This window comes from Zalophus californianus, chromosome 16 (genome assembly GCF_009762305.2).
Source record: "Zalophus californianus isolate mZalCal1 chromosome 16, mZalCal1.pri.v2, whole genome shotgun sequence".
Lineage (NCBI taxonomy): Eukaryota > Metazoa > Chordata > Mammalia > Carnivora > Otariidae > Zalophus > Zalophus californianus.
Genome location: NC_045610.1, coordinates 39,588,969 through 39,603,421, shown reverse-complemented (window position 1 = coordinate 39,603,421; position 14,453 = coordinate 39,588,969). Strand labels below are relative to the sequence as shown.

Genomic DNA, 14,453 nt, shown 5'->3' with positions numbered 1-14,453 from the left:
CATAAGGAAGGAGTCCAACTTCATTCTTTTCCATGTGGATATCCTGTTGTCCCAGCACCATATTGAAAACCTTCTTTCCCTATTACATTGTCTTCACCCTTGTCAAAAATCAATTGGCCATAAATATGAGTTTATTTATGGATTCTCCACTATATTCCATTGATTGATCTATAAGTCTAACCTTGAGTATCTACTTTTAATAGATAATGTGTGCTCAGTTCTGTGGGGGATACAAAGATGAATAAAATAAATAGAAGCATCTTAGTATTAAATAAAGAAATAATAAAAGTATGCCATACTGTGCAAAATTATAGATTGACCTTCTAATGCACCACACCTTTAACTTTAAACCTAGCTAGTGATCTTTTAGCATATAAAACCAGTGAATCAGTTGAGTATTTTGAGCCTTCATGTTCCCATGAGTTTGATTACTCTCAAATAATGTGTGGGCACAAGAAGTGAGAGAGCATGGCATTTTACCTTCAAGAGGTTTATGAAGAACAGAAATTAAGGGTGCCTGGGTGGCTCAGTCGGTGAAGCGTCTGCCTTCGGCTCAGGTCATGATCCCAGGGTCCTGGGATCAGGTGCCGCATCGGGCTCCCTGCTCAGTGGGGAGCCTGCTTCTCCCTCTCCCGCTCCCCCTGCTTGTGCTTTCTCTCTGTCAAATAAATAAATAAATAAATAAATAAATAAATAAATAAATAAATAAAAATTTAAAAAGAACAGAAATTAAAGCAGTATATACTAGCCATTGTAGGGACTGAAGGGTGAGATCAGTGTGGGTGCATGTACATTGTAGAGGCGACAACAACTTATTTATGGGATTAGATGACCAAGCTATAAACTCCACAGGAAGAGGGACTGTTTGTTTCTGTTCACCACTGTATTCTCAATACTAGCACAGAGCTCAATAAATATTTGAAAGACAGATGGATGATAGATGGAGAAAAGTGAGTCAAAGAACATGTAAAGGTGGTTAATTCCTATCTCGCTTCTAGGTACCAAGACAAAGAAGCAAACTACATTGCCATTTAAACCAATCAAAAAAGGAAAGAAGAGAAACCCCTGGTCTGATTCAGAATCAGATATGAGCAGTAACGAAAGTAACTTTGATATCCCTCCACGAGAGATAGAGCCACGGAGAGCAGCAAGTAAGGAAAAGTGCCGAATGTGTTGGAAGATCTGAGTGACCAGTGTATTTCAAGGCATTAATCCCGGAAATTGTTATATCTTAGAGCAGTTATTATTAAGTTTTTGAAAAAACAAAAGCATCTTTTAGGAGATTAAACTAAAGCTTAAATCTTCCTGAAATGTTATATCAATCTGTGGATTAAATATTTCTGTTACCCTCTTTTATTCTTTGTCTATGTATGTTTTTTATAGCAAAAACCAAATTCACAGTGGATTTGGATTCAGATGATGATTTCTCAGATTTTGATGAAAAAACTCAAGATGAGGATTTTGTCCCATCATCAGATGTTAGTCCACTTAAGACCAAAGTTTCCCCAAAGTAAGTATCTTCTCTAATGTGGATTTTAATCATGATTGTTGCCAGTAGTCAATGATACAGTCTTTGTTACTTGACACATTTAGAATTGGTTGTCAGGGTGTTTTTTGGTTTTTTTATTCTAGACATACTACCAAAGAACTGAAGCTGCAGAAAAGTGCCACGTCAGGTATGTATTCAAGTAAAAGTAGTGAGATGTCTGCTTTACTGGGACAATCGGGTCCAGCTGGGTTCTAATCTGACTACCTTATCTAAGTCTTGCTTTGGAAGATAAATGTGAGTTCTTATTAGCATTACATTGCTGTTGTTAATTAGAGTTAGTTTTGCACAGAAAGGGGTTCTACACTTAATATACTGAAAGTCATCATGTGCTTGCTGTTTACTGTGCTGGGTACTAGAGGTACAAAAAATTAACTGCTGATGAAGAATCCAGAAATTTGATCAAAGTTATAAGAGTATGTTTTAAATATTCTAGAAGAGTCACGGACTTGGTGTTTAAATGGGGATTTAGAGCAGGAAACAGATTTTTATGTGTTGTTTATATGTACTCTTTTCCTTCCCATTTGAAGTAATGGACCTTGATGCTGATGATGCCAAGGACAGTGTACCACTTCCTACAGGTTCTCCTGCTGCTGACTTCTCAGCTGACACTGAAATCCTAAACCCTGTTCCTAAAAAGAAGGTGGCAGTGAAGAAGACAGCAGCAAAAAGTGAGCTTCAATCTTTGAGATGGGTTAATACTAGGATTAAGTAGCTGGCTGCCACAAGTCAATTTCAATTTTTTAACTCTCAAAAGTTACTATTAATAGTGGAATTAAGCCTTTTCCAAACGGAAGCAAATATTTTGATCTTTATAATCAAAATTGGTGGTCAAAAGGTTTAAAATCAGCATATTTCTCAAAATGCAAGGCATTATCTAGCTCATTTCTATGACAGGGACAGGGTTTATAAACAGTACAAAAGTTTAATGTAAAACATAAACCTATAAAAAAGTTAGATGCTTAAGAATACTTTGATTCTCTAATGTATTTTCAGCTCTATTAGATTTTTTCCTGTATTAAATAGAAGCAATCAACAGCTTGCTAAAGAAAGTTCACAATGAGAAAAATTCATCTAAGAGTGGACACATGATGAATCCCTGTGTTGACTTGCAGGTCAGTCTTCCACCTCCAGTACAGGTGCCAAAAAAAGGGCTCCACCAAAAGGAACCAAAAAGGATCCAGGCTTGAATTCTGATGTACCTCAAAAGCCTGATCCCCCCAAAACCAAAATTCGCCGCAAAAGGAAGCCATCCACTTCTGATGATTCCGACTCTAATTTTGAGAAAATGATTTCTAAAACAGTCACAAACAAGGTATTTATCCTAGCCAGTCCTTTTGCTGTAGGTGTTTTAAAATACATAACCAAGATTTGCTCTTAATAATCTGACACATTTTTAAGAAAATAAATGTGGGGACATCTGGGTGGCTCAGATGGTTAAATGTCTGCCTTCAGGTCAGGTCCTGATCTCAGGGTCCTGGGATCGAGCCCTGCGTCAGACTCCCTGCTCGTTGGGGAGTCTGCTTCTCCCTCTGCCCCTCCCTTCCCACCCTGTCTCATGCTCTCTTTCTCTTTTTCTCTCAAATAAATAAAATCTTTAAAAAAAGAAAAAAAAAGGAAAGAAATGTAAATCTCATAATCCATTTAGCTTTTACTAGTTGTAACAAAGTTATATGTAAAGACATGCCACTTGGGATGCCTGGGTGGCTCAGTCGTCAGTTAAGCATCTGCCTTCAGCTCAGGTCATGATCCCAGGGTCCTGGGATCGAGCCCCGCATCGGGCTCCCTGCTCAGTGGGAAACCTGCTTCTCCCTCTCGTACTCCCCCCTGCTTGTGTTCCCTCTCTCGCTGTCTCTGTCAAATAAATAAATAAAATCTTTTAAAAGTAAACAAATAAATAAAATTAAAAAGAAATAAAAACATGCCACTTATGAGACGCCTGGGTGGCTCAGTCAGTTAAGTGTCTGCCTTCAGCTCAGGTCATGATCCCAGGGTCCTGGGATGGAGTCCTATATATATATATATATATATGCCACTTAGTCAATGAGAATTGCCTTAGATCTATTTCTTACTACTTATTAGAAGGAGGGAAACTCATTGAATTGTAGTCTGTTGATATATTTTTTACAGTGAAATGTTGCTGTCAGACTAACATTGTGCAAATTACTTGGACTTCCTTTTGTAGAAATCCAAGGGGGAGAGTGAGGACTTCCATCTGGACTTAGACTCAGCTGTGGCTCCTCGGGCCAAATCTGGACGGGCAAAGAAACCTATAAAGTACCTCGAAGAATCGGATGAAGATGATCTGTTCTAAAATGTGATAATTTTTAAGTAATGGTCTTATTGAGCCTAAGACTGGTTTTAGAGTTACCTGAGTCCCTTAATATCCTCCCCTCTGAATTTTGTTTGGGGAAGGTAGTTTTAATCCAGAACCATCAAAGTGTGTAGAGCAGAAGTATCTATTACCGTTTTATAATACTGTCTAAGTAGTGACCACTGTGGGCATTGTTTTCTTCTCTGCTTTGTCCATGTTTGGAGTGTCTTTTCTTTTGTCTTTAGAATCTGATTTTAAGTTCTTCTGGACTCTGGAGATAGTTGTGTGGTCACTTCAGCATAACATAGTTTCTTGACCACTCATTAAGCTAAAATTGTTAGAAATGTCTACTCTGCCTCTTTTCATACTTTCAGTAAATAAGAGATAGAGCATGATTAATTCTGTTTTACCTTAGTTTTATAGGTAATTTTCCATCAGATAGAACTTTATAGTTCTAGTACAAATACTCCCCACTCAGCCTTTTATGTGCTGAATTTTTGCTCAAGCAATGAGAAATTGCTCATATTCTCCATATCCTTCTGAATATTAGCAGAGGCTGAAGAAAAATAGCGTGGCTGTCTCTGTATAACCTCAACACAGTCAATAGGGTGAAGGAAATTAGTGTTGTGACTATCTCAATTCTTGACTTGTCCCCTCGGGCTGTCTCCAAGTTCGAATCTCCCAAAGATCAAATTTCTAGGGAGGATTGGATTGCAAAAAAAGTCAGGGACAACATTCACTCAAAGATCTTATATCAATGCCATCCATACTCAGCAGTGAGCGGTTATATCCATTTTGAGAAATCTCCATAATATTCAACTTACAAACTTTTTAAGATATTTCTGCATTTTTACATGTGTGTGAGTTGAGTGGTGTTTTCAGTGTTTTTGTAAATATTTACTATGTTTTTCTATTTCACTTAATTTCAACAATTTTTTACTTTAATAAAATGTTCTAAACATTGCAACCCATTGATTACCCTTTTTCCCCCTTGCAGTATACCCTTTTCCTTACTCTAAAATATATCCATTTTTACTTCCCTTTGAGGGAAGGGAAATTCTGATCATTTGCTGATGTACCTACCTAACAGCCCCTGGCCATAGTAATAGGTCTAAGAGATAAGCATCCTGACCTAATCAAGGCCAATCAGGTTTTTCCCTGGGTTTTTATACATGGGTACAAAGTTATTCATCTCCTTCACACTGAGAAGGCCTTGCCCCCCCATGAGCAAGTAGTTTCAAATATGCGTGGTTTTGTTTTGGTTTTTTAATGATCCCTTTAATGACTATTTTGATAATCAGGACAACTACTTGATGATCTCAGTAAATGACGTTAGGGCAACTGGCCAATCATTTAGAAATGTTAGATAAATCCAATCCCTTCCTCACATCTTATACCAAAGTTTAAGTTCAAACAGACTTTATTTAAATGTCAAAAACAAAACCATTTAAAAATGTACCAAAAGAAAAGTAATTTGAGTTTCAGAGGGATATCCTAAACCTAGCCCCAGGGGTTGACAAAGATCTGGAAAAATGAGTCCTTGAATCAGAATCTGGGCCAAAAGGTCAAACTCTGTCCTAGCAATTCTCACTTTAAGAAATGTAGTTCAAGAGAAAAATTGGGACATGAGGTGCCTGGGTGGTTCAGCTGGTTAAGCGACTGACTCTTAATTTTACCTCAGGTCCTGAGATTGAGCCCCACGTCAGACTCTGCACTGGGTGTGGAGCCTGCTTAAGATTCTCTCTCTCTGCACCCCCACATTCTCTCCCTCTCTCTCAAAAAAATTTTAAAGGTAAGAATTGGGACATGTATAAAAAGTCACATAAACGCACAGAAACAGGAAATCTCAATATCCTATTCACATAATTTTGCAAAATGCTACCATTAGGGGAGAGTGGGGCAAAGTATACAAGGGATCTCTTGTTTCTCAAAACTACACGTAAGGGGTGCCTGGGTGGCTCGGTTGAGCGTCTGCCTTCCTGGCTCAGATCGTGATCCCACAGTCCTGGGATCAAGCCCCTCGTGGGGCTCCAATGCTTGGTGGGGAGTCTGCCTCTTCCTCTCCATCTGCCTCTCCCCAGCTCATGCTCTTTCTCTCTCTCTCTCTCTGTCTCTCTCTCTCTCAAATAAAATCTTGGAAAAAAATTACATGTAAATCTACAATTATCTCAGGGGCGCCTGGGTGGCTCAGTTGGTTAGGCGACTGCCTTCAGCTCAGGTCATGATCCCAGGGTCCTGGGATCGAGCCCCACATGGGGCTCCCTGCTCAGCGGGAAGCCTGCTTCTCCCTCTCCCACTCCCCCTGCTTGTGTTCCCTCTCTCGCTGTCCCTCTCTCTCTCTCTGTCAAATAAATAAATAAAATCTTTTTTTAAAAAATCTACAATTATCTCAAGAAAAGCCACATGCAAAGATGCTTATTGAAGCCTCTAATAAAATTGAAAATAACCTAAATGTCCAACAACAAGAGACCTCGGATAAAACAGTTTAAACAAATTTGGTACAATGAGGAATACAAGGTACTCCTTAAGAATGATCATATACATTATTGACTGACATGAAAGAAGGTTACAAATCAGAGGTGAAGTCCCTGTCTGGTGAGTACTCATTTGTTGATCGAAGGAAAGCATATAAACCCTCTTTAGAAAGAAAAAACTCCAAAACATTTATCTTTTAAAAGTAGAAGTTTGGGGCGCCTGGGTGGCTCAGTGCTTAAGCGTCTGCCTTCCGCTCAGGTCATGATCCCAGGGTCCTGGGATCGAGCCCCACATCGGGCTCCCTGCTCGGCGGGAAGCCTGCTTCTCCCTCTCCCACTCCCCCTGCTTGTGCTCTCTCTCTCACTGTGTCTCTCTCTGTCAAATAAATAAAATCTTTAAAAAAAAAATAGAAGTTTGCTCCTGATCAGTAAAGCACTTGCTAACTAAGACTCCAAATGAATACATCTCTTGACTTCATTCCTTAAACCAATTAACATTCTAGAAGATAAAAATTCTAGTGCTAATAAACCCGGTTATGTACATTTAGACCCTTTATAGAATAGTTATTTCCTACACATGAAACATTGCTTAGATAAATACGTATTACACCAATTAGAGTTACAAAAGAATAGTTATCGAGAAAATAAGGAATTCAAAACACATCCATTGATAATACAATAAGCATACTCAGGCTTTTCTTTTAAAACACATTGCAGCCCACTGTTCCTCCTGAAAGGGAATTTTTTTAAGTGATTTCTGGCCATTTTTTCCTAAAACCCAAAGACAAAAATTTTTTAATTAACTTTGGCTCCTAGAATGATGGATATCTGTTCTGACCTGCCCAGTGTCTCTTTCTTCAGTAATTCCACTTTTGGAAAATTATTCTGAAGTCCAAAAAACAAAAAGTTTGTGTCCAAAAGCATTCATTGTAGCATTATTCACACTGGTGAAAAACTGGGAACAGAATAAGTGTCCTACAGTGGAAGAACTGGTTAAACTGGTACACCCTTACCATGTATTACAGAGCCATTAAAAGTCATATTTTCCCAGAACATTTAACAACAGGGAAGTCCTGTTGGGTAGCAGGGAGAAAAAGATACAAAAATTATCCTGTATAATGTATCAAAACTCATTGAATTATATTATAAAATGGTGCAGTTTATTGTGTATAAATACTGCAATAAAAAGCTAACTTTTAGGGGCGCCTGGGTGGCTCCGTCTGTTAAGCATCTGCCTTCAGCTCAGGTCATGATGCCTGGGTCCTGGGATCTAGCCTGGCATCAGGCTCTCTGCTCAGTGGGGAGTCTGCTTCTCCCTCTCCCTCTGCTCCTCCCCCTGCTTGTGCTCTCTACCTTGCTCACTCTCAAATAAATAAAATCTCTAAAAATAATAAATTTTAAAAAGTTAACTTTTAGACTGTGAGGCTCAAATGTAAACCAGGAATTTTCAAACTTGTACTTACAAATCCATTAAGGATCTTGCTGAACTACAGATACAGTGCTGAGGGAGTGGAAAGGCGATTAGGGTCTTCAAAACTCCTAGAATGTTTATTTAAATTAGTTTGTTTAAATTAGTTTGTTGTTAAACCTAAGCTGCATGGTCTTGTGTGGTCCGTCAGAAACTAAAGTGAGGGCGCCTGGGTGGGTCAGATGGTTGAGCGTCTGCCTTCAGCTCAGGTCGTGATCCCAGGGTCCTGGAATCGAGTCCCGCATCGGGTTCCCTGCTCCTTGGGAGCCTGCTTCTCCCTCTGCCTCTCTCTCTTCTCTCTGTCTCTCATGAATAAATGAATAAAATCTTAAAAAAAAAAAAAGAAAAGAAACTAAAGTGAGCTGGCTCCAGCTACCCTTGACCTGGGGGACCCGGCCCTGCAGGCCATGAGTCCAGGCAGAAACAAAGGTGCTTCAACGCTCAAGGGCACCACGAAGCTAGAGCCTTAAAAACCGCCCAGCTCAGGCTGAACTGTCAGACACTTATAATGTTCTCAATGTAAAAATGTTAAAAATATATTCTTGGGCGCCTGGGTGGCTCAGTTGGTTGAGCGACTGCCTTCAGCTCAGGTCGTGATCCTGGAGTCCCTGGATCGAGTCCCGCATCAGGCTCCCTGCTCGGCAGGAAGTCTGCTTCTTCCTCTGACCTTCCCCCCTCTCATGTGCTCTCTCTCATTCTCTCTCTCTCTCAAAATAAATAAAATCTTTAAAAATATATATATTCTTAACCAGATTTTAAAAATAAAAGCAACATCAGAATAATAATAAAAAAAAAGCCTCTCCAAAAGAGGCTGTGTCTGTCAAATAAATAAACAAAATCTTAAAAAAAAAAAAAAAACTGAAAGGCCAACTGTAAGTTGCTGCAAAATGTCATCTGCTTTTCTTTGGAGAATGAGATTTGGGTGATTTTTTTTCTTTTTTGCATCTTCCTGTAGTTTACAAAAATAGTAAATGTTACATGTCTACCTTCCAAATGAAAAGAACCATAATTTTTCCAGGTTATAAAAGTAATATGTGGGTTCCAGTTCTGATATGACGCTGAACTTGAACCACTCCAGGAATGAGTCTCAGGTGTCTTTCACTCAGGTGCAGCACCATTGCAAATCTGAGGAACTTGTGAAGGTTAATTGTATGTATCAACTTGACTTCATTAAGGGATGTCCAAATAGGGGTGTCTCTTAGGGATGTCTCCTGGGGTGTCGTCTCCAGAAGAAATTAGCATTTGAATCAGTAGACTGAGTAAAGATCACCACCTACGTGGGTGGGCATCATCCAAACCGCTGAGAACCTGAATAGAACTATTTAGCTGGCGGGGGCAGACTTGAGGGAACCGAGTTTCTCTGAATCCCCACCTCAGCGGAGAGGGCTAATAACAGAAGCAGATCTGTGACCGTGAGGGTGAAATTCCCCTTTCTTGCGTGCAAGGCCACCTGGGGTTTTTTTTTAAAAAGACTACATTTCCCAGCCTTCCTTGCGGAAGGTCATCCTGGCCAATGATATGTGAGCAGTCGGTCACGTGGCAGCTTCCGGGACTTTCTGAGAGACATCCCTGCACTTAATTTCTCCCGCCTTCATCCCTTCCATCCATGCGCTGCCTGGAGTGCGGCGGACAGGATCGCGGAGAACGTGGGCCACACCCAGGGAGGGGTGGGGAGAAGCCTGCACCCCTAAGGACTTTGGAGCGTAGAGCTGCCCCGCCACCGCTGAACAGCCCACCGGCCTCCTGCTTTCAAATGAGAGGGAAACAAGCTTCTCTCTTGTTTAAGCCACTGTTCTTGCTCTTTTGCTGTTACAGCCGAACCTAATCTTAAATAATTATAGAGCCAAGGGAGGAGGTAGCGTGTTAGCGGGTCCCCGTGGGTGAGGAGGCAGAGCCGGAGGGGTGTATTCGGAGCCGCAGACTGAAGGCCGGGGGAGAAGAGAGGAGCGGGGACCACTTGTGAACAGAAGGTCGCCTGTCCGGAGGATTTTCAGGCCCGGAAAGGGTTTGAAGGGTCAGACACTATGCAGCAGAAGGGGTGGGGGGTGGTAGAGAGGTGCGGCAGGGTAACCGGAATCCAACGCACCCACCCTCGGAGGCCTGCACCGTTCCCACCCAGGCTGAGGGGGAAGAAAGGTGAGGGAGGAATTATACCATTAACCCGTTTTGGGGTTTTCATTTCTACCCAGGACTAGACATTCTGATTACTGATCTCGGACCAAATCCGCCACTTAAGTGATCACAAGCTTTAGACGAGATCAGAGCGAGCAACTGAGGCAGGCGACCCACCAGCGTTCTCATGGTCTTGGGGCACAGCTGATCCGCACCCTCTGCAGCCCTCCCACCCCACTTCATTCATCCACCTGACAAATACTTTCTGAGCATAGACCAGGTGCCAGGAACTGTTGTAGGTGGTGACCCAGGACAGTGAACAGAGCACCAGAGGCCCTGCCCTCATGGAGCCGACATGCTAATGGAGGAGACGGGTGCCACACAGGATAAAAAATCAAAATAAAAAAATACCGAGTATGTTATGTAGTGATCAGTGCAAAGGAAACAAAGCTGAGAAAGGGGATGGGAAGTAGGGGGTTAATTCCAGTGAGGGCTGCTAGGGAAGGCCTCACTAAAAGGCAACATTTCTATAAAGACTAAAAATTGTTAGAGGGGCACAGGGAAGAGAAAATACAATCGTGTCTTGATGATGTCACTTACTGGGTACAACCATGCAGCAGCGGCGTGTGTGTGTCCATGTGTGACAGAATGGGAATTGGCTCCACAGTCCCACCGGCTAGGGTGAAGTGTCTGGGGCAGAGATTGACCGTGACCCTGTGTAGGATGCGCCTTTCAGCCCAGCTCCAGATCTTAAGTATGGCCAAGAATGGGGCCATGTGTCACCAGCCCTGGGCAGCATCAGTGACACCTCCTCTCAGGCTGGACAGCGCTATCTGGGAAGGAGGTTAGCTCCCAGAGATTGTACGGTCTCCTGTGTCTGGCCCTGTGGCATCAGGGGCTGGGGACAGCACAGCGAGACCATGCTCCTGCCCCACCCGAGCCCACCACCTCTGCCATTTTCCACTCCCAACAGGCAGTCTGATGGGGTTTTTCCAAGCTAGGCCGGTGGCCTGACCCAGCAGGGGCCGTGAGGACAGGGCAGGGACCAATCCTGGACAGTCAGGGGAGATGAGGTGTGTCCCTGAGCCCCCATAGCTGGGGCTGGGGTTCGGGGGTCAGGGAGCAACTTTGCCAGGAGCAGGCAGAGGTCAGGGTTGGGAAAGTCAGCCATGCCCCCACCCCATATCCTGTTTTTGGAATGTGGGGCCCCAGCACATGCTTTCCTTTGGACTTTGTCCAAGGCAGTGTCTCCCCACCCAGGCCCACTCCCAAGGGAACTCTGCATGACGGTGGGCAGGGTTCCCCGGCACAACCATCATTAACCTAGGGTTTTTCCAGGCTGGGCTGGGCCCCTGAGCCAGTATGGGTGAAGGGCTCGTTTCCCACCCCTTCCTGAAATCAGGTCAGGGGGTCCCTGTCAACACATGGAAAATTATACAGGCCCCCTGGCTGAAGGGAAGAGGAAATGTCGTGGAGGAGGAGAGTTTTGGCCTCCCCACTCAGAGCCGGGCAGGCATGGTCCACTTCCAGTGTCTGGCCCACCAGACCCAACAAAAGCCCTGGGAATTGTCAGGCCCTGGGAAACCCAAGCAGGCTAGAGAGAGAGCAGTTCCATGATGGGCTCAAGTGCGTGGGCTCCCAGCCAGTCAAGCCAGGCATGAGACAGGGACCAGCTATTTACATGCTGTGTGACTGTAGGCAAGTGGCTGAGACCCTCCGAGTTTCATCTTCCCTCCTGCCAGGGTCATCAAGAGGATTAAATGTGCTAATTTGTGTGACGGGCTCAGCGCCAGGCCTGGTAGAGAGCAGGTGCACAGGTGGAGGGGAATGGTGTGTGTGTTGGGTGGATTCCTAGAAAGGCCTAGAGGGGATGAACAAAATGTCTCAACCTGGGGGTGTCCCCTCCCTGGCCACTCAGGTCATCATGAGTCATCCTAACTCTTCCCCTAAGGGACAGCTTCTCCTGCCACCTAGAGTCATAGGATGTGATTCAGAGCCTCCTAGAAGTCTATTTTTCCCATTATAAAATAACATGCTTATTATAATAAATCTGGAAATTATAGAAAAGCAGAAAGAAAGAAAAAGCTTTTATTTAACCACCAATGCTGACCACTCTTGATGCCTTAATGGTTTCCATATGGGATTTTTCTTTTCTGGGCACAGGTTTTCTTTGTTCTCCGTAATATGACTGGGATCTTTGCTTTAAGACATAGAGCTGGAAGGAAACTTGGGGGTCAGATGGCTCAGCATCCTCAGTTGACAAGCCAGGAGACTGGCCCAGAATTGCTCAGTGACTTGTCCAAGGCGATTAGTGACAGAGCTGCTGCCCCCAACTCAGCCCCAAACCTCTCTCCAGCCTCAAAGGTGGCAGTCAGTTGATAGTGGATCTAGGCCTTCCAGTTTGAGGGAATCTGTTCCATGGGCTTCCATAACCTCCCCCCTCAAAAGCGGTTGGTTCTGGTTAACCCCCTCCCCCATTCCCAAAAGGAGACACCGCAGTGGGATGGGGGTAGGAGTGGGTTAGGGAGAAAGGGAGGGCTGGCAAAGCCCAGCAAGGGGCATGGCCCTGTGTCTGTTCCCAAGGGTGGAGCCAGCCGACAGGGCCACCCTGTCCCTTTAAGAGAAGGGGGAGAGCAAGCCCCTCTCAGCGATTCTGTCCTGTCATCTGTCCTGGCCAAATCCAAAAGGGAACATGAAAGCCGGTCTAGGAGGAACAAGTCCCAGCCATCTCCCAGGATCCCTCCCTCGGCTCTAACACCTCAGCTCCAGCTCCAGGGTGAGTGGGGTCAGGTGAGGGTCTGGGGGGCGCCAGGGGGCTGTGGGACCCGTGGGACCCGTGTGTGTGTGTGTGTGTGTGTGTGTGTGTGTGTGTGTGTGTGTGTGTGTGTGTGTGTGTGTGTGTGTGTTGGGGGAGGTTCTCAGGCGATGTGGGAGCCTGGAAGCTGAGGGACACCAGGGAGGAGATGGGAGAGGGCTGGGCCCGTATTCCCACCACTCTGCGGTGGGATGGCAGCGGACACCTGGAACAAAGGAGAGAGTTAAGGAAGTGGGACTACTTTTGCGTCCACCCCCCAATTCTGAGAGGAGTTCACTGCAATAAGAAGGGCAAGAGAAATGGTGGGCAGAGAAAGAAGGAGGTGAGGTCCCTCTCGGTCTACTGGCTCCCAGCTCTCCCAGGGGTACCAAGTTGGGTCTGGAGTCCTGGGTTGGAGGCACCATGGTTGCCCATGGAAAGCATCCTGGAGCACATAAGGGCACCCCTGGGTTTCTGCTTCTACAATGCGGGGGGCGGCTGCCCCTCCTGATGTCCAAGTTCACTCCTTACAGATCTGGACTCTGGAGGAGCCAGCGGTCCAACCAAGCAGGCCCATGGGGGTCTAGAGCTAGAGCACGACGGTGGGGCTCCTCCCCCGCACCTGTCGGTCCCAAGGAGAAGGGCACCCACAGTGGAGAATCTCCTAACCCCTCCTGACCCCCACCTCACCCCCGACTCCCGAGTTCCCACAAAATCCCAGCTAAACCCAGGCCTCACTGAGCCCCTGCCTCGCCCCAAAGTTAGAGGAGGGCCAGCTGACCTCATCCCATGGGCTGGGGCGGCGGGGGGGGGGGAGTGGGGGGACGCTGATGGGGTCGGCCTCTGACGCCCCCGCGTCCGCAGCGCCATGGGCGAGTGGGCGTTCCTGGGCTCGCTGCTGGACGCCGTGCAGCTGCAGTCGCCGCTCGTGGGCCGCCTGTGGCTGGTGGTCATGCTGATCTTCCGCATCCTGGTGCTGGCCACGGTGGGCGGCGCCGTGTTCGAGGACGAGCAGGAGGAGTTCGTGTGCAACACGCTGCAGCCGGGCTGCCGCCAGACCTGCTACGACCGCGCCTTCCCCGTCTCCCACTACCGCTTCTGGCTCTTCCACATCCTGCTGCTCTCGGCGCCCCCCGTGCTCTTCGTCATCTACTCGGTGCACCGGGCCGGCAAGGAGGCGGGCGGCGCGGACGCCGGGCCCGGGCCGCCCCCGCGCCGGCGCTGCTACCTGCTGAGCGTGGCGCTGCGCCTGCTGGCCGAGCTGGCCTTCCTGGCGGGCCAGGCGCTGCTCTACGGCTTCCGCGTGGCCCCGCACTTCGCGTGCGCCGGCCCGCCGTGCCCGCACACCGTGGACTGCTTCGTGAGCCGGCCCACCGAGAAGACCGTCTTCGTGCTCTTCTACTTCGCCGTGGGGCTGCTCTCGGCGCTGCTCAGCGTGGCCGAGCTGGGCCACCTGCTCTGGAAGGGCCGCCCGCGCGCCCGGCGCTGTCGCCAGGGGGCCGAGCGCGACGGCCGCCGCCACCGCGCGCGCGAGGAGGCGCGGCAGCTGCGCCCGCCGCCCCCGGTCCCGCCCTCGCGGCCCCCGCGCCCGGACCCCTGCGGCCCGCCCGCCTACGCGCACGCGGCCCCCGCCGGCGACAGCGAGGGCGGCAGCGGCCGCAGCAAGGCGTCCCTGGCCACCGTCCGCCAGGACCTGGCCATCTAGAGGCGGGCGGAGGGTGCTTCCGCGAGAACTGGCCCCACGA

At 46.7% G+C, this 14,453-nt stretch overlaps 2 protein-coding genes across 3 annotated transcripts in view; both read left to right on the top strand.

Annotated features, from left to right (window-relative positions):
• Nucleotides 1-4,827, top strand: part of TOP2A (DNA topoisomerase II alpha) — a 28,906-nt gene extending 24,079 nt beyond the window's left edge. For both annotated transcript variants that reach the window (XM_027568403.1, XM_035724803.1), the window contains exons 30-35: nucleotides 999-1,151; nucleotides 1,384-1,510; nucleotides 1,633-1,676; nucleotides 2,077-2,217; nucleotides 2,662-2,861; nucleotides 3,732-4,827. In XM_027568403.1, coding sequence (XP_027424204.1) covers nucleotides 999-1,151; nucleotides 1,384-1,510; nucleotides 1,633-1,676; nucleotides 2,077-2,217; nucleotides 2,662-2,861; nucleotides 3,732-3,860 — 794 coding nt within the window. In that variant the 3' untranslated portion in view covers nucleotides 3,861-4,827. The remainder of the gene's footprint in view (nucleotides 1-998; nucleotides 1,152-1,383; nucleotides 1,511-1,632; nucleotides 1,677-2,076; nucleotides 2,218-2,661; nucleotides 2,862-3,731) is intronic.
• Nucleotides 4,828-12,014: 7,187 nt separating this feature from the next.
• GJD3 (gap junction protein delta 3) lies at nucleotides 12,015-14,413 on the top strand. Its single transcript, XM_027567556.1, has 2 exons — nucleotides 12,015-12,690; nucleotides 13,573-14,413. Exon 2 carries the CDS (start codon nucleotides 13,577-13,579, stop codon nucleotides 14,411-14,413), a length of 837 nt encoding a protein of 278 aa, XP_027423357.1. The 5' UTR covers nucleotides 12,015-12,690; nucleotides 13,573-13,576.
• The last annotated feature ends 40 nt before the right edge of the window (nucleotides 14,414-14,453 follow it).